At 39.6% G+C, this 25,528-nt stretch overlaps 2 protein-coding genes across 2 annotated transcripts; both read right to left on the bottom strand.

The window, feature by feature from the left end:
* Window positions 1–8: 8 nt before the first annotated feature.
* LOC141343430 (uncharacterized) lies at window positions 9–6,448 on the bottom strand. Its single transcript, XM_073848029.1, has 2 exons — window positions 6,335–6,448; window positions 9–4,252 (listed from the first exon to the last, which is right to left on the bottom strand). Exon 2 carries the CDS (start codon window positions 4,170–4,172, stop codon window positions 441–443), a length of 3,732 nt encoding a protein of 1,243 aa, XP_073704130.1. The 5' UTR covers window positions 4,173–4,252; window positions 6,335–6,448; the 3' UTR covers window positions 9–440.
* A 3,122-nt stretch (window positions 6,449–9,570) lies between these two features.
* On the bottom strand, window positions 9,571–19,231 carry znf1035 (zinc finger protein 1035). The gene has a single exon (XM_073847815.1). The coding sequence runs from the start codon at window positions 19,229–19,231 to the stop codon at window positions 10,874–10,876; it is 8,358 nt and encodes a 2,785-aa protein (XP_073703916.1). The 3' UTR covers window positions 9,571–10,873.
* Between the last annotated feature and the right edge of the window lie 6,297 nt (window positions 19,232–25,528).

Here is a 25,528-nt window from a genome sequence, read left to right as displayed (position 1 = left end):
GACTTAGAAAGTTGTCACTATTGTTTATTGATGCAACGTAGGACATGTTTACATCAAAATGTATGTACAGTACACTAACAATACACATTGGCTACCTTAAAAACAGCCATCAACTGTTCTATTTTACATTTATACAGTGCACTCGCCAAAAATCTTCCTGTTTGTATTGGGGGGTCAGTATTCAATAGATGAATTAAATTAAGGCAACATCAATAAAAATACAGAGGAAGCTGAACAATATGATATTAACAAGTCAAAAACTGTTACATTACTAAACAGATATAAAACTTTAACTACTCAAAATGATTTTTACTACTCTTTAAAAAAAAGGTATAATGTACTCAGTGGGTGCTGCCTTATGACTTCTTTTTCATTTTGATTGCATATACAGCAACAAAGGCAAGCAGCAGATCCAACTTTTATGAATGCATGAACATCGTTTACAAGAAAGGTATCGGTTTCTCCTCTGGAGGATCTTCTATGTCATGATTTGTTGGTAGTAGTGGTGGTGGAGGTGGAGGTGGTGTTGTTTCAGGCACTGGCCCTAATATGCGATGAACCCTCCTCCTATGATTTTTAAGGGATACTGCGTCAGGATAGCTGCGCTGGCAAATCTGACACTTGTATAGATTGTGTTGAGCCATTCCACTTGACAGCCCATGACCTCTCACAATAAGATGGGCCCTCCTTCTGTGGTTTCGGAGGGACTGTTCATCCGGAAAGCTGTGTGAGCAAATTTGACACTGGAACTGACTGGGAGTGATGTTTTGCTCAGTTCCCTTTGATGGCAGAAACACACCTCCCACAATATGATGCACTCTTCTTCTGTGGTTCTTCAAAGATTTTATGTTAGGATAGAACCGCTCACATATCTGACATTGAAACGGTCCAGAACGGACCGGTTCTACGGTACGCACATTAGTTGGTTTTGGCGGTTTAGGCCGATGAACTTTCCTTAAGTGATCCTTCAGGGATTGAAGCTTTGGATAATTGCGAAGGCAAATGTGACACTGAAAAGGATTAGATGAACTGGTTTGTGCACCTGCTTGGTTCAACTGTTTTTGTGCATCCTCTACTGGCCTGTTGACTCGATGATCATTTCTTTTATGCTCCTCTAGGGCCTGAGGGGTTTGATAGTTCTGGTCACAGATCTGACATGTAAAGACAGACTGCCTACTGTGTGAGACCAGGTGCCTCTTGAGCCCATCTAGACAACTGAACCAACGCACACACACTGGGCACCGAAACGGTTTTAATGCAGGTTTGCAGGTATTGCTTTGAATGTGAACTTTAAGCATCAATGGGTTTTGGAATGTTGTACCACAACGAGAGCAGGTGTGTTTATTCTGACCTGCATCATCGCCAATACAACGCAACCGTAAGTGTCTTAACAAATTTTTGCGGAGACTGAAGCTCTTCTTACATTTATGGCATGTCAGTTCATCAGGAAACGGTTTGTTGTTCAAATGCTGAGGTGCCAAGAGTGCAGGCGGCTGTGTAGGAGACTGTTGTGGCCGAGTCGAAGCTGCTTGGGAAAAGGAATGAGGTTGTTGTTGGGAAGCTCTTAGTTCACTTGCAGAGCTCTGAGGTTGGTTGTGCAATTGCTGATGTGCCTCAAAATCCATCCACGACTGCAAGTTCTCCCCACAGTGTGGACAAATGTAGGACTCCTGTGCATGCTGTTGCAGATGCTCAAAGAGAAGTCGAGGACAAGTGAATGAGGCTCCGCATTCGCACGTCACTCTTCTCGGAAGCACAGATGGAAGTGACATAATCCCCCAGTTTGTGTTTCTGCTAGTATTCTGAGCACCTTCTTGCCGGACTGCTTGGTTTTCTGTAGATGGTGACAAAACGAACAGGTTTTCCTGAGATGCAGGTGTTTTAGGCTCCACGGTTCTGTTACTTACTACTGAATTAGTGTTTATTGGATGGCACTTCCTTCGATGCAAATTCATATTGTCTTTACGGCTAAAGAACTTTCCACACTGAGGACATGGAAACTTTTTAATCGGCCCATCCATATGAGATGTAACATTTTGCGGCTTTAACTCTCTTGCCCCGCACATCTTTAAATGCTCCTTTAGAGTAAACAGGCGGGAATAGCTTCTCTGACAGCCGTTGCAAACAAACCGCTTCAAGCCTTTATTAGTCACATGCACCTGAAAGCCATTACTAGGCACTGGCGACTTCATTTCCTTGTCCTCAGGAGGCTCTACAATGGCGACATCCTCACCTTCATCATAGTCATCTTCAGCCAAGTCTGACAAATCATCCTCATCCGAGTCTTTCTGATCCACGTCTATTAGTACATCAATTTCAGCATCATCCAAAGGCATGGTCCACTGCTTTTCAACCAATTTATCTCGCTCCTCTTGCTTTACTTCAACCATGTTGGCAGAGTTTTTAGTTGGTACAGTTGGATTAGTGTTAGAAACACTGACAAAGATGGACTCAGGGTTTTTTGGGGTATTTAACGGATGCTTTGGCTGCATCTTCAAACCAAGCTGAACTTTCTTGCCAATAGGAAGTTCTGTGTTCTGTTCCTCAATCTTTATCGGTTCTGTGCCTACGCCAACATTTACATGCTGTGTTGGCATTTGATTTGTTTTCGAGTTTGGGACAGCTCTGTTGCACTCCTCCAAGTTTTCAGGATTGACATAACTGCTGGTGCCTACAGTGGCCGAGGACTTCAGAGAAGCTTTACACGGACAATTGTGCTTTTTGAGGCTGCGCATCCGTGTGTAGCCACGCTTGCATAAAGAACAGTAGAACATTTTTTCTGCTGTAGGGCTGACTGGTTTCAGAGACATTTTTCCCATCAAAGGTTGATGGTTTCTAGAAGATCCATCAGAGCAGACATGGCTTTCTGGGACGGAGATTACAGTTATCACAAATTGTTGGCAACAAAGACAAAATTTAACTCTTTCTTTTTTATGCAGGGCATGATGCATTATCAAGCTGTCTACATCTTGAAAAACCCTACGGCAGAGTCTGCACTGATGTCTGCCTTCTATGTTGTCCCGGCCGAAAAGTTTCTGACGAGTCTCCAAAACCACCACAGGACAGAGTGTTTGTGTCACGGATATAATCTTGCCCTTTTTAGGCAACATCTTTCCAGTTTTTACACCAACCACAGTATCTTTTTTTATCTTTGATTGATTCTCCGGTGGCTTGGGCTTTGATATTGTCAAAATGATTGGAGGTTGCAATGGTGCTCTCGGTGAAGCTTTTCTGGGGGGCAAGTTCCTTTGTTTCATTTGGACAGGTTGTTTCTGACCCATGTAGGCAGATGCTACAATCTTCAAGATAGAGGTCTTATTAATCGCAGCTGAATCCTCACAAGATGCCTGTGATTTCTCATTGTCATCCACAAAATGGTTTAACACATTGGCGGACTTTAAACAATCATTGTCATTCTCAGGTAACTGCTTTTGCTCTTGCTCTTGCTCTTGCTCTGGCTCTTGCTGTTGCTCTTGCTCTGGCTCTTGCTGTTGCTCTTGCTGTTGCTGTTGCTGTTGCTGTTGCTGTTGCTCTTGCTGTTGCTGTTGCTGTTGCTCTTGCTGATGCTCTTGCTGATGCTGATGCTCTTGCTCTTGCTGTTCCTCTTGCTGTTGCTCTTGTTCTTCAGTCACAGGGTGGGATTCAGTTGGCTTCAAGATGCTGCCTTCTGTGGATTCATTCTCCTTGATGTTAGTGATTGAACTAGGAGGTGGACTTTGTGCAAGTGGTTTTTCATTGGAATGGGATGGTAAAACACTGTGAAAAACTTGGTCGGAGATAAGACGGCTGGGCTCAGTTTTGCTGTGTGGCACAACCGGAATAATCTCCAAATCTGTTTTGACCTCGATTTCTGATACACATTGTTTTTTGCGCTCCTCAAGATCTGTACAAGCACTAAACTCTTCGCCACAGTCACTTGTGTAGGTGTGGGCTGGAGATGCTGGTGTGGGCATCATTATACAGTGGTGTTTTTCAAGGAGATCTTTGCTCGCAAACAAGCTTCCACAGCTGACACAAGTAGGTAGTGCTGATTCCTGCTGATGAGACATTTCACTTGCATGAGATGCTTGGTGCACCAGGAGTGATGACAAACTATGAAAAGTAGCAGAGCAGGCCACACAGCTATATGTTTTAGGACTTCCGGTAGACCTTGTTTCTTGGACTCCAAGCATTTTGTAGGGGCCAGATGATTCTTCTTCCAGAGTTAAGTTTAAGAAGTTTTATCAACGTCTTTGTTATTGTTTAGCATCTCCTAAAAAAGAAAGCAAGCAAACAACATTAGTGGCATAGCATGTTTTCACTTCAGAAATAAACCATGAAATCTTATATTTCCATATGATGTCATGTTTAGGGCCCTATGAGCAGTGTTGGGTAAGCTACTCTAAAAAGTAATTAATGTAATTCAACAGTGTAATTAGATTACTGTACTAATTACTTTCTGTATAAAGTACTGCATGACTTATTACTAATTAATTTGAAATCCTATATCATCCTTGACTAGTTAAACAAGAGAAGGACAGACACTAAACTATTTTTTAATTATTTCAAATAAATAATATAAAATTTCATAAATTATTCATGAACTAACCAAAGTATTTAAAGAGAGAAAGTTATGTTATGCTATTGAAACCCACAATAATATTTTAAATATCAGTAAGCTTAATATAAATATCATCAACATTTAGTGGGTACTTGCAATTGGGAGGTAGCTGTCTCGAACCCTAACCCCTAAATTTAAATGTATGAAAATGATATTAAAAGAATTTTTTACATTTTACTCCATTGCTGTTCTTTTTAAGTGTTTAAAAAAAATTAACTACACCCCTACATTTATGATCAGTTAATATTTATTTATTCCTCTCTTTCATAACTACATGATGTTTGGGTAGTGACAATTCTGGGGAGAGGACAAATATTCCAAAACTTTCTGAAAATACAATATGAGAATTAACTGCACAGTTACTAGAAATGTGTAGCTTGGATGTTGTACAATTTGCATACATACAAAATTTGTGGGAAAATACTTTTTTTTTTTTAAAGAGGTTTCCAAATTTGACTTTCTGTAGAATGACCCATATCGAATTGTCCTATAATCTATAAAGTATTTCAAGCAATCACTTCAGTAGTAACTAAATTACAGAAAAATAAGTGTAATCCATTACTTTACTTTTTTAAGGGTAATATCATGAAATCACGGTAATTAATTAGTTAGTAATGCATCACACCCGACACTGGGTGTGTGCAGCAATGTTTTGAAACAAAAGAAAATTCAGTAACACAGTCCTAAAAATTGAATTACTGTGTAATTTTATATTTGGGTACATTTTGTATATAATAAACTAGAATCAAAAACGAACTCTTCACTCTGTTTTCTAGGATGCACATAATTAAAATATAATGTATACAGAAAAACTAAATATTCAATACAATTACAATATGAACAGTACATTACTATAAATATTATTATTTAAGCAATACCACGATTATGTGCTGTTTAAATACTGAACAATTCTTGATATGCATGACAGTAGGGGAACGTATTATGTTTAAAATCATGTTTGAAACTCTAATTTATTTTAGTACTTTTTTACTTCGTCTGAAATCATCATGAATACAAAAATAACGTTTCTATAACCTATATATCAGACAAAAAGGCGGAAATCTTTTAAATCACGTATCCCGTGGAACCTCTCACATGCAACTGACACTGAGTTCATACATATTTAAATAAGAAAACTAATTCTCCTTAGAAAACTCTGCTAGTGCTAACAAGATTGCTGCGCCGCTTTCGTTTTGAAATAAAGTGTTCAAATAATCGTAATACACAACCTACGTTTCAAATGTAGCAACAATAGAGGCAGAAAAAGTGGCAAGCCTGCCCATGCTTTGATTTTGATAGGCCTGGCCTCTTACTGTGGCACCGTTTAAATAAAGGCTGTTTCACAACAACTAAAACGCAACACCAGGGTAATTTACAGACTTTTAGTCGATTAAGCGATTAAGTTTTTGTTGAAAGTATAAAAAGAGCGTGAATATAATCTAACAAATACTAATAACACGCACCGCAACGGATGCTCTAGATTTAGCATGCTCTTCAGATCTAAACGCATGTTAACTATACAATTAGCCTGCAACATCTTAACGTTAAAGACACATTTTTACAAAATCAAATGAGGTTTGTAGCTACATTTTGAGCGATTCAGTGCATGCGGAACATGTCATTCGCGTGCTGCACAACGGATTTGAATGACAAAAACAGCAGCTAAATCCTGTATGCACGAAAATAGAAACGAACCGTTACAAGTACCTCAAACAGTTAATAGCTTGCACTCACCTTGGTATAGTACGATTTGCAAAATTGCATGATTTTACTGAAAGAAGTAATTTATTTTCAATCCGAAAGACGGTGTGTATTTGCACCCAGTTTCTGTAGAGACGTGTAATTCCCACCGTTCACTATAGAGGACAGTATCTCTGAGCGCTCACTCCCATTCCCCACATGTAAGGCTTAAATATACCGCCATCAACTGGTGTGAGGGACCGGTCTGGTTGATTTTCCCCCCCAAAACAGATCTACATTTTTTTTACAAACCGCTTATAGGTATGTTTAATCTATCTTGGGCTGAATAGCTATAGCCTATATAATATTGTAGGTCCGTCATTAGATAAAATGTCTGCAATTATAGTCAACAAAATTTGAAAACATTTCTGATTCGATTTAAGTGATATTTTAATAAATAAAAAAAAAACACTGAAAACCAGCTACTTTGTTCTAAAACAGCTAGAGCAACCATTTTTATTTAATTTCATTATAATATCTATTGATGGTCATGTGGTGGTTCCATAATCACATTTCTTTATTAGGTAAATGGTTGTTTACTAGAAAACAGTAATGATGAAAACAGTTTCATTGTCAACAAAAGATGAGCATCATGTATCTTTGCGTTGGAACTTTCTTTATATTATTAATTTAACTATAATCAAAAATAATATAACTTTTAAATCAAACTGATCTTGAGATATCATCTTGCTTTTGTTTATAATCAGCCAAGTACTATCAACTCAAGATATATCTGGTCAGTTATCAATTTAGAAGACGATTATTGGGGCATCATATATAAATTTGTCTTAATTCAATTAAAAATAAAAGCAAAACTAAAGTTACTGATGTTTCACTTTTAATGAATACTGTAATAACAAGGCCAAAATGCACTGCATGCTATGAATCTTGAGCCAAATGTTTTAAAGAAACACTCCACTTTTTTTGGAAATAGGCTCATTCTCCAACTCCCCCCGAGTTAATAAGTTGAGTTTTACCGTTTTGCAATCCATTCAGCCGTTCTTTTCTGGCGATATCACTTTTAGCATAGCTTAGCATAGATCATTAAATCATATTAGACCAATAGCATTGCGTTCAAAAATGACCGAGTTTCGATATTTGTCCTACTTAAAACTTGACTCTTCTGTAGTTATATCGTGTACTAATACCGGCGGAAAATGTAAAGCTGCGATTTTCTAGGCCGGTAAGATTAGGAACTACACTCCCATTCCGGCGTAATAGTCAAGGAAGTTTGCTGCCGTAATATGGCCGAAGCAGGCGGAGTAATATCACGCAGCACATGTGCAAATGCTAACCCAGCTGGGAACTAATTTCAGGCGCTGCGTGATATTACTGCACCTGCTTTGGCAAAATATCGAAACTCGACAGTAATTTTTGAACGAGATGCTATTGGCCTAATATGATTTAATGATCTATGCTAAGCTATGCTAAAAGTGATATTGCCAAAACAGGAAAACGGCTGAATGAACGGTAGAAGACGGTAAAACTCATCTTATTAACTCGGGGGGAGTTGGAGAATGAGCCTATTTCCAAAAAAGTGGAGTGTTCCTTTAAGACAGACCATATAGTCTAAAAGAGCCAAGGCATATACTGACAGCTCTTCACCTGTACAGTTGAAGTCAAAGGTTTACATACACCTTGCAGAATGTGCAAAATGTTATTTTACCAAAATAAGAGGAATCATACAAAATGTTATTTTTTTTTATTTAGTACAGACCTGAATAAGATATTTCACATGAAAGATGTTTAAAGTCCACAAGAGAAAAAAGGTAACAAGAAAAAATGTATAAAAATGACCTCATTCAAAAGTGTACATACACTTGATTCTTACTAGTTTTTTGGTAACACTTTACAATAAGGTTCTTTAGTTAACATTAGTTAACCACATTAGTTAACATGAACTAATAATGAACTACACTTATACAGCATTTATTAATCTTTGTTAATGTTTATTTCAACATTTACTAATGCATTATTAAAATCTTGTTAACATTAGTTAATGCAGTGTGAACTAACATGAACAAACAATGAACAACTGTATTTCCCTTAACTAACAGTAATGAAGATTAGTAAATACAGTAACAAATGTATTGCTCATGGTAAGTTCATGTTAGTTAGTACATTAACTAATGTTTAACTAATGAACCTTATTGTAAAGTGTTACCAGTTTTTTTTAGTGATGGTTGTTTTATGTGTGCCCTGAACAATTAAACTGCTCACTGTTCTTCACACTGAGGGTTCAAATGCTCACTGTTGCTTCTGAAGGAAGCAAGTTGCATTGAGAGCCAAGGGATGAAAACTTTTGAACAGAATGAAGATGTGTACCTTTATTTTGCCTAAATATAAATATATATTTTTATTTATTACTGCCCTTTAGAAGCTACAGAAGTTATGTACATGTTTTCCAGAGGACAAATAAGTTAAATTTACCCTGATCTTCAAATTCAAAAAGGTTCATCCCCTCCGGAACTTAATGCATTGCGTTTCCTGCTGAAGCATCAGTGAGCATTTGAACCCTCTGTAATGGTTGCATATGAGTCTAAGTTATACTCAGTGTGAAAAGATGGATCTCAAAATCATACTGGAAAAGGTTCAAATACACACACACACAAACAAATTTGTAAGACCTGAAAGATTTGTTCCTGTTTTTAACTGTTCAGGACAAACAAGGGACTCAAGACCAAATATCACAATAAATAAATAAATAAATAAATAAACAGCTGTGGAACGTAAATTCAACTATTATTTTTTTCTTGTGGACTATATGTAAACATTTATGTGAAATATCTTATTCATGTAAGTATTAAATAAAAATGACCATGCATTTTGTATGATCCCTCTTATTTTGGTAAAATAAACATTTTGCAGATTCTGCAAGGTGTATGTAAACTTTTGACTTAAACTGTAGATGCAGTAGCTGCATTAGATCCTTATTAGACTCCTAATCAAATGTCTGCATAACCTCGGTAACATTAAAGGTCCAAAATGCAGGTAAAGGCCAGGAAGACTGACCATGATTCGTGGATATAAAAACCTTAATTGAAAACACAGATTACAGACCATTTAACTTTAACATGACTGATACTTTTTGAGTCAACCAAGTTACTGACTGTTGGTTTTATTTAAAAAAAGAAAAAGAAAAATTGAAGCCATACGCAAGTAGATATAAAATGTGGTTGATTGTGACGGGTTACCATTCATTCCAAAAATAAAAAAACTAGTCAAACAAAGCAGGTGTAAATGTTTTTACTAGTTGAAGAAATTCTCAACATTGCCATATAAAAGTAAAACTAAACATCAGGTTTTCAAAGGCATATATGTCAGCACTAATGTAATTAAACTAATAGAGAACAGATACAGTATTATTTGTCAAGCATGAAGTTTACATTTTGAGGCAAGCCATTGAAGTTAGACTTCTCAAAAAAGTAAATCTGGATTTTTATGAAACATGAAATACAACTCAAAGGCATTCACATAATGTATAACTGTGTAGTGATCCCTTGACTTGACCTTAAATGTTTACAGACAGACAAAAAAAAAAGGGTAACATGACTGGGCATTGCTATGAAATATTAACATTAATCTACAGATTTCCTTTAACTGTCAGAAGGATGTTAAAAAACAAATTTAGCAAGGTCAAAAATTACTTAAAGGAACACTCCACTTTTTTTGGAAATAGGCTCATTCTCCAACTCCCCCCGAGTTAATAAGTTGGGTTTTACCGTTTTGAAATCCATTCAGCCGTTCTCCTGTTCTGGCGATATCACTTTTAGCATAGCTTAGCATAGATCATTGAATCCTATTAGACCAATAGCATCACATTCAAAAATGAGTGTAGTTCCTAATCTTATTAGCCTAGAAATTCGCAGCTTTGCATTTCCACCGGTCTTAGTGCACGACATAACTACAGAAGAGTCAAGTTTTAAATACAACAAATATGGAAACTCGTTGGTCATTTTTGAACGTGATGCTATTGGTCTAATAGGATTCAATGATCTATGCTAAGCTATGCTAAAAGTGATATCGCCAGAACAGGAGAATGGCTGAATGGATTTCAAAACGGTAAAAATCAACTTTTTAACTCAGGGGGAGTTGGAGAATGAGCCCATTTCCAAAAAAAGTGGAGTGATCCTTTAAATGATGGAATGATGCAGGATTTTTAACTATACATCCTTGTGAACTGTTCTGCAAAACATTAACATCTCCAACAACTTCATTCATGCACATATGCCTAGAGTTCCATACATCATCTAGGTTACATACATTTTATTTACACGGATCCAAGTTCTGTACAATGAAAAATTAGTGAGCAGTTCACAGAACTGTAGAACAGAACAGGTTGTATGAACATTAACCGACCAATTCAGAACTAGGGTAAAACACCAATATGTCAAAGTGGATAAAAGCAGTTAGGCCTAAGTAAAAACAACAATGAACTGTATGTACAGTTTATCTTAACAACTAACGTTCAGAAAACTGAATGATTTTGAATAACCTGCATTGCAGGAAATTGAGACATCAGTAATTCAACCTTTATTCATTTACTGAGCTTTGATAGGGGAAATGGGTTGGTGATTGCGATTCTGTAGAAGCAGCACCATGAGTCCTCTGATGTTCCTCCAAAAGATTTAGAAAAGCAAAGGCTTTGTCACACTCTGTGCATTCATAGACCACTTGTCCTACGTGGCTTTCTTGATGCTTTTGCAAATGAGCAAACATGGCGAAGGATTTATAGCACATATCACACCGGTACTCTCCGTTGGCCTCACTCTGGCTTTGATGTTCAGCATGTTGTTTCCGTTTATGTTTTGCAAGATCATGTGCTGTAAGGTAGGATTTGCTGCATATTGGGCACTGGTGTTGCCTATTTGCATCATGGATCTTGCGGTGAGTTACAAGAGAATGTTCCGTTTTGAAGGATTCTGAGCACACATCACACTGGTAAGGCCGTTCACTATGTATCTGCTGGTGCTGCGTAAGGTAGCGTTTCTTCGTGAAGCCTTTTTTACAAACCAAGCACTTGAAGGGACGTGGATCCTCGTGATGCTTTTTATGGTGCTCCATCAAACTGCTATTGGAGGAGAACCGTCTTTTACAGATAGGACAAATAATGAAGTCTTCTCCAACATCAACCTCCTCCTCTTCTTCATCACGTGTTTGAAAAGGAGTCCCTGAACTCTGCTTCTTGGAGGAAGAGGCAGATGGCTCCGAGCGATGCTTTTCTGGAAAGGTCAATTTTCTATTACTACAGTGGTGTTTGCGGAAAGCATCACTTCCAAGAAAGCTGTCTCCACATTCCGTGCATTCATACTGAGTAGCAGCAGTCAAATGGCATTGTTCATGTTCATCAAGGTCTTTCTTAGTGGGGAAAGTCATAGTACAAACACTGCACATGTGAGAATGAACAGAGAGGTGATTTGCGAGGTCCAAGGCTTGGTAGAAACTCTCTGGACATATGGGGCACTGATAAATTTTGTCACGCTTTACAGGTTCTACGCGGACCATCTTTTCACTGGTAGGAAAGTTAGTGTCCTTGGAAGTCTTTTCATTCCCATGGCTTCGTAAATGAGTGAGAAAAAGGTGGTGGTGGGTGAAGCTCATGCTGCAGTGATTACACTGGTAAGAACGTGGTCCTGACAATTGATGGCTAAGCTGATGCTTTTTTAGGTGGGAACCATGTAGAAAATGCTTGTTGCATTCAGGGCACGAGTATGGGCGCTCCTTCGCTGGATTGCAGCCATGTTCTGAGAGCTGTTCTGGATCTGGAAATCTTATTTGACAAATTCCACAGCGATACTTGTACTGCTCAACGTTATTTGAGATGGCAGGAGTTGCCTGTATTGTTTGAGGCTGTTTAGGGGGAATCAATGGTGGAAGCTCTTCTTCTTGCTCGGTATGCATCTTGCGGTGCTCCGCCCGACTTGTTTTGCAGGAAAAGATTTCATCGCAAAGGTCACATGGAAAGTTTTCATCACGGTGGGTAACCATGTGCTCGGCTAGTTCTGTTGAGCGTGTAAAGCTCAAGTGACACTTGGTGCAGCGGTGGGGACTCTTTCTGATATGCGTTTGCTTGTGCTTGCGCAGGCTGAAGAGCGAGACAAATCCTTTCCCACACATCTGACACTGAAACTCTGACTTGTGGCACCGCTGATGTTGTTGCAAGTTTGCGAGCTGGAAAAAGCACTTCCCACATTCTTCGCACTCAAAGGGTTTTTCACCAAGATGACATCTTTGATGATCCTCAAGACTTTCTGATGTCAAGAATGTTTTACCACAAACATGGCAAGGAAAGTACGGTGCCGAATCGGAGTCATTGTCGCTGTCGTCTTCATCATCAAAATTTCTGGAGTCTTCCTTATCCGATTCCTGACTTGCACTGTCAGAAGTTCTTTTCAATTCGTTATCAACGAGGGCTTTGATAAAATCCTCTTTGTGTTTTACTTTGCAGTGCTTCATGTATGACCTTTTTATCGTATAGGTTTTGTCACATGGTTCACATCTATATACTTCAGCCTGCTCCGTTCTTGCTTTCACACTAGGTTCTTTTGAGTTGGGCCGTTGTGTGTGCAAATGAACCATTCTGTGGTGAGAGGTCAGGGCTTTAGCAGTCCAAAACCGCATTTTGCAATTGTCACAGGCAAAGGGACGATTGGGGTCATGAGCAGATCTATGAATTTCCAGGTCAGATGGAAAACGAAAATGCTTGGAACAAATTTCACAAGTATTATCCATTTTTCTATGATGTTGCATTTTCATATGCCTTTGCAATATACCAGCTTGAGCGAAGACTTTATTGCACACGGGGCATCTGTGGATATCTGATTTGCGCTCTTGATCCGCCCGGCCATGTTCCTCCAAATGACTTATGAGTCTCAGTCCGTCTGTAAAACTCTGATCACACTCAGAACACTGATACTTGTGAATAGAGGCATCTCCTTTCTCAGCATCATTTTCCTGGTCTTGATCTTTACATGAGAATTTAGTCTGCAGTACTCCAGTTCCTGTTGTATTAGAACCCTTGTTAAACACTAGTACAGTGTCGTTTAATTCGCCTCCACTTTCCATCGCAGATCCATTATTTGAGATAACTGTGTGACCTGTACATTTTCTTCTGTGTTTCTCCATTCTCTTCCTGGTCCAAAAACCAACAAGACATTTTGAGCAGGAAAGTGGGTACACTCCCTTATGTATGCGCATGTGCATACCCAGGCCAGTACTCCTGGAAAAGCGCATATTGCACACTGGGCATTTAAGAGGCTTGTCTGTGTTGTCTGTGTTTGTACATGCACGTCGTTCCCTTGCATTTATCTGACTGCTGCTTTCTTGGTTCTGCCCATAGCCCTCATCAACCTGTTCTTGCTTTATGACTTGCATGGGATTTGACACCAATTGCTGCTGAACGTTACTTAACTCTTGTGGCTGATCAGATCTATGCTTCGCTAAAAAATGCTGCTGGAGCTGAGAGAACAATAAAAAACGGTCACTACAGTTAGCACAGGAAAAACCTTTTATCTTGGGGGGGCTCTTGTCTTTGTTATTTACCTCTTGAGATGATTTTGAGCTAATGACACATGTCTTCTGGTGTATAGACAGTGTGTCCTGGGTGAACAGGTCACCACATTTATCACAAACAATCTTTTCTTGATTTTCTCCCTTTCCATTGCATTTCGCCAAGTGTCGTTTCAAATAGTCTGTTCTGATGAAATGCTCTCCACAGTTAGCACAGCCATATGGCTTTTCCCCTGTATGAAGACGTAAATGCACCTTCAGTTGTCCAGATAATTTAAAGCGTCGAGGGCAATACTCACATTGGTATTTAAATTTGTTCATGTAGTGCACCTGTATACGTTGCAGAAGTTTGGATGTTTCCCTGCATGGCTGAGTTTGAACTTCATTCTCGGCAGGAGGCACACTTTCTTTCGGAATCTTTTTGCATTTGATTGTGAGGTTGTGCCTCCTCAAAGTCTTTTCGGAACTGTAAGTTTGGCCACATCTTTTGCAGGGAAAAGGTTTATTGAGTATGTGGAGCATGGCCATATGACGCTTTAGATCACTCAGGGTGGACATTTGCTTTGAGCAAACTTTGCATTGTAAGTTGTCACTGTCTTCCTGGGCTTTGCTTTGGGGACTTAAGGTGTCAAGACTCATCTTTACAACTCGTACCTCAAGTTGTCGCTTTCCTCTGCAGCGGGCTTGGTGCAGTTTTAAATGATCATAGCGTGAGAAACAACTTTCACAAGTCTTGCACCGATATGGCTTCACCTCTGTATGAGTGAGAATGTGGCGTCTTAGATATCTGGCCCTCAAGAATGATTTAGTGCAAAACTTGCACTTCAATGACTCGCCATTTTCTCCAGGACCTGCATTGGCCTCTTTCTGATTTTTTACTTCAGCAAATATAGATTTAATTTTCTCAGATCCTCTTAAACTCTCCAATCTACGTTCCTTGATCACACCATCACAAAAAGCCTCATGTTGCAAGCATTGATCCGGACTGTCAAATTTCTGTCCACAATGCATGCATGCATATGCCGTTTCATTTGAATGAAGAGATAGATGTCTCTGTAGAAAACTGCTAGACCTGAAACATCTAAAGCATCGTGGACACTTATGCTTAAATTTGCCCTTATTATTTGTTCCCGTGTTGGTTTCAGTTTCAGTTTTGTCCTGCTTGCCCTGGCACTGCTTTTCATGGGCATTTCTGTAGTTTTTTCTAGTAAAAATTCTCCCACATTTTCTGCAAACAGGTTTTATCTTGTCTCCATTGCAAAGCTCCACATGATCCTTAAATTTTCTTCTCCTGTAATACTTCCCACACTTTGAGCAAGGGAAAACAGTCTTGGCCAAGTGGGCTCTCTCATGGAGTTTCAAATTGTTTGGAAAACGAAATGAATGTGGGCAGTACGAGCAATTATAGACATTGCTGGTCTTTTTTGAAGCAGTGTCTACACTGTTTTCTGCCTGTACTTGTTTAGCATTTGACGTTAGTAAGGGAAGCGGTTGCTCCACTGTACATTTTTCCTGATGTAATTTAAGAGCTTCCTTTCTGTGGAAGTGCCTGCCACAAGTTGGACATGGATAAGGTCTTTCACCAGTGTGAAGGCGGAGGTGACGAATAAGCCCAGCATGATTTGAGAAATGGCTTTTGCAGTACTTACATTTGGATTCAGAAGGTCCAGGCATATGAGTTAAACAATGCTCACTAAGTGCCTTTGAGTCAACAAAGACTTCTTGGCATAGACCACATTTGAACTCCTCTTTGTAAATTTCTTGTACCTTTTGAGGTGTAGCTTGCTCCTTTGGAGGGAGAAGTTCATTGAGTTTGCGCCTTCTCTCATGCGTAGCCACATGTCGAAGCAGAAATACTGGAAACTTGAACTGCAAAGGGCAATCAGGGCACTTAAGCATGCCTTTTTTTGGATGGGCCTGTCTATGTTTTAACAAATCTCCAATAGACGGCAGAACTTCCCAGCAGACCGAACACTGTACATTCCGCCTGTGAACATTTTTGTGAGCCATTAGGTGTCCATGCCTGGCAAAATTTTTACCACAGTCTAAACAGCGAAAAGGTTTGTTTCCTTTATGAAGTTGTAAGTGCTTTTTTAATGAGTCAGGTGAAGCGAACGCTCTTCCACAGTAGCGACAAGCGAAAGGAAGTCTTGCATCCTTCTCAGCACTTTCTTGGCTAGTTGGTATTTGCCCAGCAGAGCTTGAACTTTTCAAATCACCAGCATTACCATGTTTTTGTTTGATTGCCTTTTTGGCATGTCCAAGCAATTTATGCTTTGCTAGATGATTGTAGAAACCAGACTTGCTAGAATACTCCAATGGACAAAAAGTGCATTTGTACCGCAATGCTTTTTGTTGGGACAGAGTCAAGGGTGACACTTTGTTCTCTTTTTTGGTATTGTGGAGTTCATCTTTTCTTTTTTTTACCTTTCCTTTGGCTGTATAGCGTTTTAGCTTAATGCAAGTTTGCTTGATGTGCCTATTGCGGTTGCCAGCCACAGTAAACATATCTTTACACAGAGGGCATCGATACTTATCACCAATCTTTCCTTTGCCGTTTTTCATGTAGTCTCTGAGACACTGTTGACGCAAATGACGTGTCCGATTGTAGGAGTACTTGAACATGCGAAAACAGATTGGGCATTTAAACTTTGGTGAGATCTGGCTATCTGGAACTGAAGGTTTTTCATGTTGGACAATCTTTTGAAAACACTGCTCTCTTTTATGCTTGTTAAGATTCCAGGTATATTTGAATGCTTTTCCACAGTCGTCACACTTGAAGGGCTTCTCGTCCGAGTGTGATCTAAGGTGTGCGTTCAGTTGCGCTCTGAGCCTGAAAGCCTTTCCACAAACTTCACAACGTATTCGTTCAGGTGACTGGCTAGTCTTGCACACATCCATGAGTTTCACAAAGCAATTACGTAGTTCTACATTGACGTCTGTTTCTACAACTGTTTCAACCACGCCTCGTATGTCACTCTTTTTGTGGCTTGATTCTGAATGATCTGCAGTCTCTAAAGAAGGATCTAGTATCAAAGGTGTGCATGTTCCTTTACGCTTGTGACTTAGACGTTTGTGAGCATTAGGGAAGTATAATCCACAAATTTCACATCTATGATGTGTGACCACTCTGTGGTTTAGCATATGTTCTTCATAATAAGGCTTTCGAACAAAGGACTTCCTACAATACTTGCATATGAACTTTGCTTTCTCCCTAGTTAGCCCTTTTGTATAGGAAGGGGATGATTCTAGCTTGTCAATAAGCTTGACTTCTCCACAAAAATGTTTTCCAGCTAATGAACCATCAGTGAAGTAACTTTCACAAGTGGGACAGTACTGAGACTTATGGTGAGCATGCATGGAATGGTAATGCTCGATTAGTTCGTCTACACTTTGTGTTGACTCTTGGCATTCAAAGCAATGGTATTTCTTTTCATTGCAGGTTTTTTTCTCAGTTGTCTCGAGGAGAACCACAGGCTGCAGTTTTCTCTTTTGGGTCTTGATACGCGGCAAAGAATCTTTGCTTGCAATGGTGACGTTTTGCTGTCCAGGATCTAGGGAGGTTTTGGACATTTGGTCTGTACTGAGATATTTTGGTGCATCAGTTCCCTCATCTATTATATTATTAGATTCAAAGGCAGTTTTTAGAAGAACCGGTGGTTTAATATGATTAAACAGTTTCTCATTGTTCTGCGCTATACTTTTTAAACCAAAACAAGACTCAAGGAATCCAAAACTACTCCGCTCAACTTGCTCATCATCAGATGTAAAGCATTTCTGTCCTTCTAGCTGGGATGAATTTCCATGGTCAAGTTTTGAGGTGGTGCTTTTAGGATCCTGTTTGTTGCTTTCCAATTGACAACTATCAGGAGATTCTTTTCCATGTCCAGATATCCCAACTGTCTCTTGAAACTCAGGTTGAGAGGATGTGCTTTCCAACTGACAGCCATCATGAAAATCTTTTCCATGTCCAGATAACCCAACTGTCTCTTGAAACTCAGGTTTTGAGGATGTGCTTTCCAACTGACAGCCATCATGAAAATCTTTTCCATGTCCAGATAACTCAACTGTCTCTTGAAACAAAGGTTTTGAGGATGTGCTTTCCAATTGACAGCCATCAAGAGAATCTTTTTTATGGTTAGAGATCTCCACTGTCTCTTGAAAGGTGGGCTTTGAAGATGTGCTTTCCAATTGACAGCCATCAAGAGAATCTTTTCCATGTCTAGATAACCCAACTGTCTCTTGAAACTCAGGTTTTGAGGATGTGCTTTCCAATTGACAGACATCAATAGAATCTTTTTCATGGCCAGATATCTCAACTGTCTCTTGAAAGGTGGGTTCAGGATCTGGGTTAATTTCTTCTAATTGGTAGTCATCAAGTGAACCTTTTCCACCACCAGAAAGCACAAATGTCCCTTCAAGTTCAGGTTTTGACGATGTGTTTTCAGGATCTGGGGTTGTCCTTTGTAATTGGCAAACACTTGAATCTTTGGAATCTATAGTTGGGCAAGCGTTTTCATCCCCATTTGCGTTTTCATACCCATTAGAGGTTGATTCTTCATTAGAAGATGAAGTATCAAAATTTGCATGGTTTGAGGCACAAGTGGAACCATCCAGAGAGGTACCAAGCTCTTCGCAATGATCCAAAAAACATTCCAAATCAGTCAGTTCCCTTTCCTCATTTTGCCCATCTTTTGATAAAGGTCCTGCACCATTCATATTGTCCTCACCTTGTACTTCTGTACATGGAATCTCACTACAGTCGCTACCAGTATGGTTTACCCTCTCTTTGCCCTCACTTGTGGTCACTGGAGGTCCAGTGTCCTGCTGTTCATTTTCACTCATTACTGCTTCCACAGTACTATGCCATACCTCAGCAGAAGATACGTGCATTGTATTACTTGAATTCAGGTCTCCTTCTTCTGAAGGCTGACCAGCCTGGTTGTCATCCATGTTGACATCAATGGATGAACTGAAATTGCAATCAAGATTGGCTTCTGTGTCAGAGCAGCTGCTAATATCTGAATATTCAACAAGACTAGCATTTGTCTCAAAAGCAGGTTCTAATATTGCCTTGTCAGAATATGCTTCCAATGTGGACTCAATCTCTACTGAGTTAGGCAAGGAACATGGTGTCATGTTACCATTATTTTCTCCTTTATCTCCTAACTCAGCTTGTTCAAGGTCAGCTGAGTCCATTACATCTGGCCAAGGAGATTCATAGCATGTGTGCTGCAGAGAACCAGACTCCAAATCTTTTATGTCAGATTCAGAAATGTCTTGCAAATCCATCATGCTTGAAAAGTTCTCCTTCTCTATTAACTCTTCTATCTCATGAGCAAAGCTCTCCTCTGGTCCCACTGGAATTCCATTACAGTCCATAGCTTCAATAGAAGTTTCTGGGCTCTGGTCAGATAGAATCTCTGCTTGCTGAAGTGCATTCCATGTTTGAGCCATCTTGGCGCTTTCTTCCAAGGGCTAGTGTTGTCCTTAAACTCTGAAAGACAAATATCCATGTGATTACCAAAAAGCACGCATTTGTAACTAAAAAAAAATATGCAATAAGAGAAAATAAAAATGCTCACCACACTTATCCACTACATATCAGCAGGAACATTACAGCTGATTTGACCAAAGACCTGCATACAGAAAAAAAAAAATACATTTTGAAATCAGCATTCAAACCATAATTACTAATAAAAATCACCGTTTTCATGAACTAGTATAAATGTGCATAAAGATCCCCATGTTCAAAGTAAAAATGAAGGTAATGGAAGCATTAACTATGCAATCTAAAAGCTTGGACAGCTTTTCCAGTTCATCTTAGCTTTTGCAAAAGTGAAGATTATCAGTGAAAATTTTGGAATTTTGGAGTTCGACAATGTAGTTTTCTCATAAAAAATTAAATGATAATACTCTTGACAAGAATATTTAAAAAGATGGAGGGGTAGCTCCTTCTTGTTGAGATCAAATGATGACCACCGGTAGCTGTTACTGCTACCACCGTCAAGAACACCAAGAAAAACATCATATAGCGATTTTTCAGTTAATGAGTCAAATTGGGGAAAAACAGTGTTTGCTGCAGTACACAGAATGCCTGCAGCAATAAACCATGCCAGACAAAATATGGGCATGCCAGACGGCTCAGAGGGATGAAGCAGCATAGCCAGGGACCATCCAGAAACAACACCACACCAGTTTCTTGGTACCAAATTCATGTTGTGCGCTACTCAAGTAATTAAAATGTAAACTCAAACACACATTATGAAATAAATGTGTTTCTCCAATGCATTTTGGCCACAATTATGGGCACTCCTAGAAATTCTTTGGAGTAAAATATCTCTAAAGTATATTCCCATTTGTATTCACAATTTTTTTAGTACACCAGGGTGACTAGGAGCATGAAACTATCTAGCCATGACTTCCAAATTCCCCTAATCATCCATCTCAAGGAGTAAAACCAAAGAATACAGTTCTGATGTGCAAAACAAGATTGCAGAGCTTCACAAAATAGAAAGTGGCTGTAAGAATAGAGCTAAAATATTGAAAATCTCAATTTCCACCATCAGGGCAGTAATTATGAAGTTCCAGTCAACTAAAGATGTTGCAAATCTTCCTGGAAGAGGATGTGTGTCTATATCATCCAAATTCACGGTGAGGAAGAGAGTTTGAATTTCAGAGATTAGTTAAACTCTTGCGGTCAGGAAAAAAATAAAAAATAGCACAACAACAACAACAATTATCATCCTCATATAATAGCCTCTACATCCTCGCTCATCCAAAACCAAACTCCAGCTTATTCAGTCCTTCAAACAAAGACTGGCTTCTATGATCAGATGGAAGAAAAAAAAAACAAAAAAAAAAAAACTTTTGGCAACAAACCCACCAGATGGGTATGGCCAGGGGCAGCATGGGGGGGGGGGGGGGGGGGGGAGTTTAGGACTATTCCAAGAGGGGGGGAGGGGGGGTCTTTAATGTTGTGGGCCTCTTTCTCTGCCGGAGGTCCTGGACATCTTGTTCAGATACATAGCATCATGGATTCTATCAAATACCAACAGATAAAAACAAAAACTGACTGCCTTTTTTAGAAATTTTAAATGAGTTGGATTCCATTAGGACAATGATCCAAATGATTATAAGTATTAATGTATTTGTATGTGTATGGCGTTTTAGGTTGTTTGCCCATGTTTACCTGCCAGGGGACTGCGAATGAAAATTAGCCATTGGCTAAATTCGGCACAATGCATGAAATGGAAACATTTGTTAAAATTGCAAAGCAATTGTTAATATTAGACTTGTTTGAGATGTGTTGGTGCTGGGTGGACCGGTCGGAGTGTGGCATCGAAGTACAGCGAAATCAATTCACAAGCTTAAAGAGTCATCTGCTCTCCAATTGCTTTTGTGGTGCTTTTTTGCGGTCAGTCTGTGTGGCACTGATGCATTTTGAGCAAGCCTGGTAAGTCTCTAGCCTGCGGAAAAGCAAAAGCAAGGCAATAGCACAAGTTACAAACTAGCACTCGGTTCCTGCTAGTGGAAAAGGGGCTAAGAAGGAGAAAGACTGGTTCTCATTGTAAAGCAATCTGGTATACCTAAGTGGTCAGGGGTTTTTTCATTCAGCTAGTCAAATTTACCTTGGAAAACAAAATAAGACTGTAGGCCTTGGAGCCATTACCATGTGCACTCCAACATACTGTGCAACAGTGCATTGGGTGACCTGAGCTTCCTGATCCCATGCCCCACACTCCTCTCCTATGGCAAAAAAAGCTACATTCATCCACCCAAAAACTCCAATATACAGTCAAGTCTGAAATTATTAATACCCCTGGCAAATTCTGACTTAAAGTTACTTTTATTCAACCAGCAAGTTTTTTTTGATCGGAAATGACACTGGCTTCACCCAAAAGATAAGACAATGTACAAAAGGCATCATTGTGGAAAAAAAATATTTCTCAGCATTTATTTACATTTAAACTAAAAGTGGCATGTCCAAAATGATTCATACCCTTTGCAAACTGTCACAGTCTATGGGAAAATCCAAAGTTCTATACCATTCCAAATAGTCCAAGCTGTTCTAAAGCATCCTATTTACCCTGATTCATTGGGAACAGCTGTTTTAATCAACTCAGCAAGTGAAAAACAGAAGCTCTCTGCTGTTGGTTTGTGGACAGTCATGGCTAAGACGAAGGAGCTCACTGAGGACCTGCGGCTGCGCATTGTGGCTGCTCCCAAGTCAACGTTCCACGTTGTGAAAAATCTCAGAGGATGTAGTCAGATGCCAAAAGTGTCACCTGTGCTGGCCAGGAGGATAGCGAAAGAGGAAAAAAGAATCCAAGGATCACCACCAAGGCCATCCTGATGAATCTGGGCTCTGCTGGTGGCAACATCTCAAGGCAGACAGTCCTACGGACACTGCACACCGCCGGGTTCAACGGATGCAGACCAAGGAAGACACCACTTCTCCAGATAAGTCACACAAAAGCCTGCTTGGCCTTTGCAAATGCTCACCTGGACAAAGACAACGACTTCTGGTCTTCTGTTTTATGGTCAGATGAAACAAAAATTGAATTGTTTAGCCACAATGATGTAGCCTTCATTTGGCATAAAAAAGACGACTTCATCCCAAAGAACACCATCCCCACTGTCAAATATGGTGGTGGGAACCTAATGTTTTGGGGGTGTTTTACAGCTGGTGGACCAGGGAACCTAATCACAGTAAACAGCATTATGAAAAAGGATCAATACATCAAAATTCTTAACAACAACAACAACAACAACAACAACAACAACAACATCAGGCAGTCTGCAGAGAAACTTAGCCTTGGGCACCAGTGGACATTTCAGCATGACAACGACCCAAAACAAACAGCAAAAGTGGTGAAGAAATGGTTAGCATACAAAAACATTAACGTTTTGCAGTGGCCCAGCCAGGGTCCTGACTTAAATCCAATTGAGAATATGGGGAGGAAGCTAAAGATCAGGGTGATGGCAAGGAGACCCTCCAACCTGAAAGAAATGGAGCTCATCACTAAAGACGAATGGGCAAAAATAGCAGTGGAGACATGCAAAAAGCTGGTCAGCAATTATAGGAAGCTTTTGCTGTAAGACCCAATAGAAGGCTTTTCTATTGATTATTGAGAAGGGTATGGATAATTTTGGACATGCCACTTCTTTAAATGTAAATAAATAACGAGTAATTTGTGTACATCTTATCTTCTGGGAATAAATCCTACAAACGATTAGGAACCCACAAGATGCTACATTTTGAACCAACCACCTTCCTCAACATTCCTGCCCAAAATCTTAGCCCTAACCTATCCCTACCCATAAACCCTAACTTGAAATGATAGGGGAATAAACAGTGATGTACAAGCACCTAATCTCAGGCTGTTAGCCTTGGCAAACTTGACAAACGTGTTCCTCAAAACTGACTGGTCTATTAGAATGTTGTTCCAGAATCCAACAAGACATTCATCCAGGAACTTGCTGTACTTGATGAAATCACGATCACCCTGCATGGTCAGGGTTTGTTGAGCCTGTACTCACTGAAGCGTTAGCCATCTATTCTTAGCTATCAAGAATGTGTGGTCTGCTGCAGCTATAACTCATCCACTTCAAGGATCAATGTGTTGTTCCTTTATGTATTGGATATGTTTTTTTTTTCTTTATTATTACTACATCTTGCAGTGGGATGTGTTTAGTATGAGACAACCAGAATATTGCCTGTATATGTTCTCATGATTTAAGTATCAAAAATTATGGGAGATGAGTATGGGCCTGTTATACCAACATTACCTAATGGAATGACTATGTTCGCTACTTTTTTTTCCCCCAGGTCATCTCAAACAAGAAAGTCCAACCACTACTATTCTGTTCAGTTCTATCTACATCCTCAGTGATACATTTAGTATACCAGTCATACTCAAATGGAAGACTGGACCTAGTCTTGACCTAGCAAAGGGACAATATGGACTGTACTACATCAAGTGATACTGATGTTAATGAATTAAATAGACAGTTTTAAAACACAAATGACCCAGTGCAGCCTCTCACCCTCTAGCAGTGAAGAATATGCATTCCATTCAATAGCATGAGTTTATGCAAAAGGTTCTCATGAAGAGCTCTCTATCCTATCCAACCGTCTCATAAAATTAGTCTTGTGTCCAAGTTTCATTCAGTTGCACCAATCTGTGAGGGTGAAAGACGTGTTGGAATGAGAAGTTTAAAACCAACATGCCTTATATGCTTATATGTGTTTCCATAGCACTCCTGAAAACACAGAGCTGAGAATAAGAATAAATCAGCTCAAAGCCCAATAAGAGTGGCCCATGAGTGCATGTGTAAAGTTCTTCCTGAGTGCATTCTGAACGTGCTCATGCATTTCTTCTCATCTGATGAGGAAACAAAGAAGCAATTTAGCAAACACCTGCTGGGTTCAACAACTCTTGAAGCAGACAAACACACCCCCACACACAGGAGGAGAGGCCATCCATGAGGCCATCAAAGGGATGCTGACAAAAAAAGGGGATAGATTTGAAATCTGTGGTCTCGAACACCAGATACTGAGATCAAACCTTAAGAAGGACGGAGCTAGTTGCACATTGGAAAGAGAACCACACTTACCTATTATCTCACCAATGCACCTTTCACCAATCTGTCTTCTGTGCCAGTAGGGAGAAGTGTATGCTGAGATCATGACAACAAAAAATTTAACTGATCATCCCTATGGCATTGTCTACTAAGAGGCTTTCTCACAGAGATCAATGCCAGCCAGCTATGACTTAATACAGCACAAGAGTGTCAGATGGTTCAGGTTTCGGCTCGAGGCTTTGGAGTGCTTTTGGGTAATTTGAAAGGAGGTCAAAGCTTCCCTTTCAGGGCAAAAATGTGAAGAAAATGGAAACTGCTCAATTTTTCACAGACACTACATTGCATCTTAATGTGCTGCAGGGACAGAACAACACAGTATGTGATTTGCAGCAGTCAGACTTATAAGGTGATCTTAAATTTGTCCACTTCTATGGGCGTTGTAGAGGGTGCCAAGCAACTCTGAATGAAGGCAAGAGCACCCTCAGTTGAAGCTTACTACCATATTGGCAAACGATTCAGTGTGCATTTGTAAGGTAAGGAAAGGGCGTGACGTGTGGCCAAGTATGGTGGCCCATACTCGGAATATGTGCTCTGCATTTAACCCATCCAAGTGAACACACATAGTAGTAGTGTATTGCTGTGTATTCTTGCAGAACCTGGGGAGCAGTTGGAGGTTCGGTGCCTTGCTCAAGGGACTCACGCTGTACATTCACTCCCCAAAACAACACAAACCCAGGGACAAAAAGATATGACTGACCATACCAACTTCATATAGAAGCTGATGGTTAAAGAGATCATTTTCATTTTGGGGTGAACTAAGTCATGAATTACTCACCCTCATGTCATTCCAAACCTGCAAGACCTTTGCTCATCTTCAGAACACAAATTAAGAAATTTATGAAATCTGAAAGCCTTTTGATCCTGCATAGACAGCAACACAACTTCCACGTTCAAGGCCCAGAAAGCTAGTAAGGACATTGTTAAAATAGTCCTTGTAAGCTGTGGTTGAACCTTATTTTTATGAAGCTATGAGAATACTTTGTGCACAAAGATAACAAAAGTAAATTTCAAAATTGATTTTCTTCCATGTCA

Source organism: Garra rufa, chromosome 9 (assembly GCF_049309525.1).
Source record: "Garra rufa chromosome 9, GarRuf1.0, whole genome shotgun sequence".
Taxonomy (NCBI): domain Eukaryota; kingdom Metazoa; phylum Chordata; class Actinopteri; order Cypriniformes; family Cyprinidae; genus Garra; species Garra rufa.
This window is presented reverse-complemented; position numbering and strand designations above follow the sequence as displayed.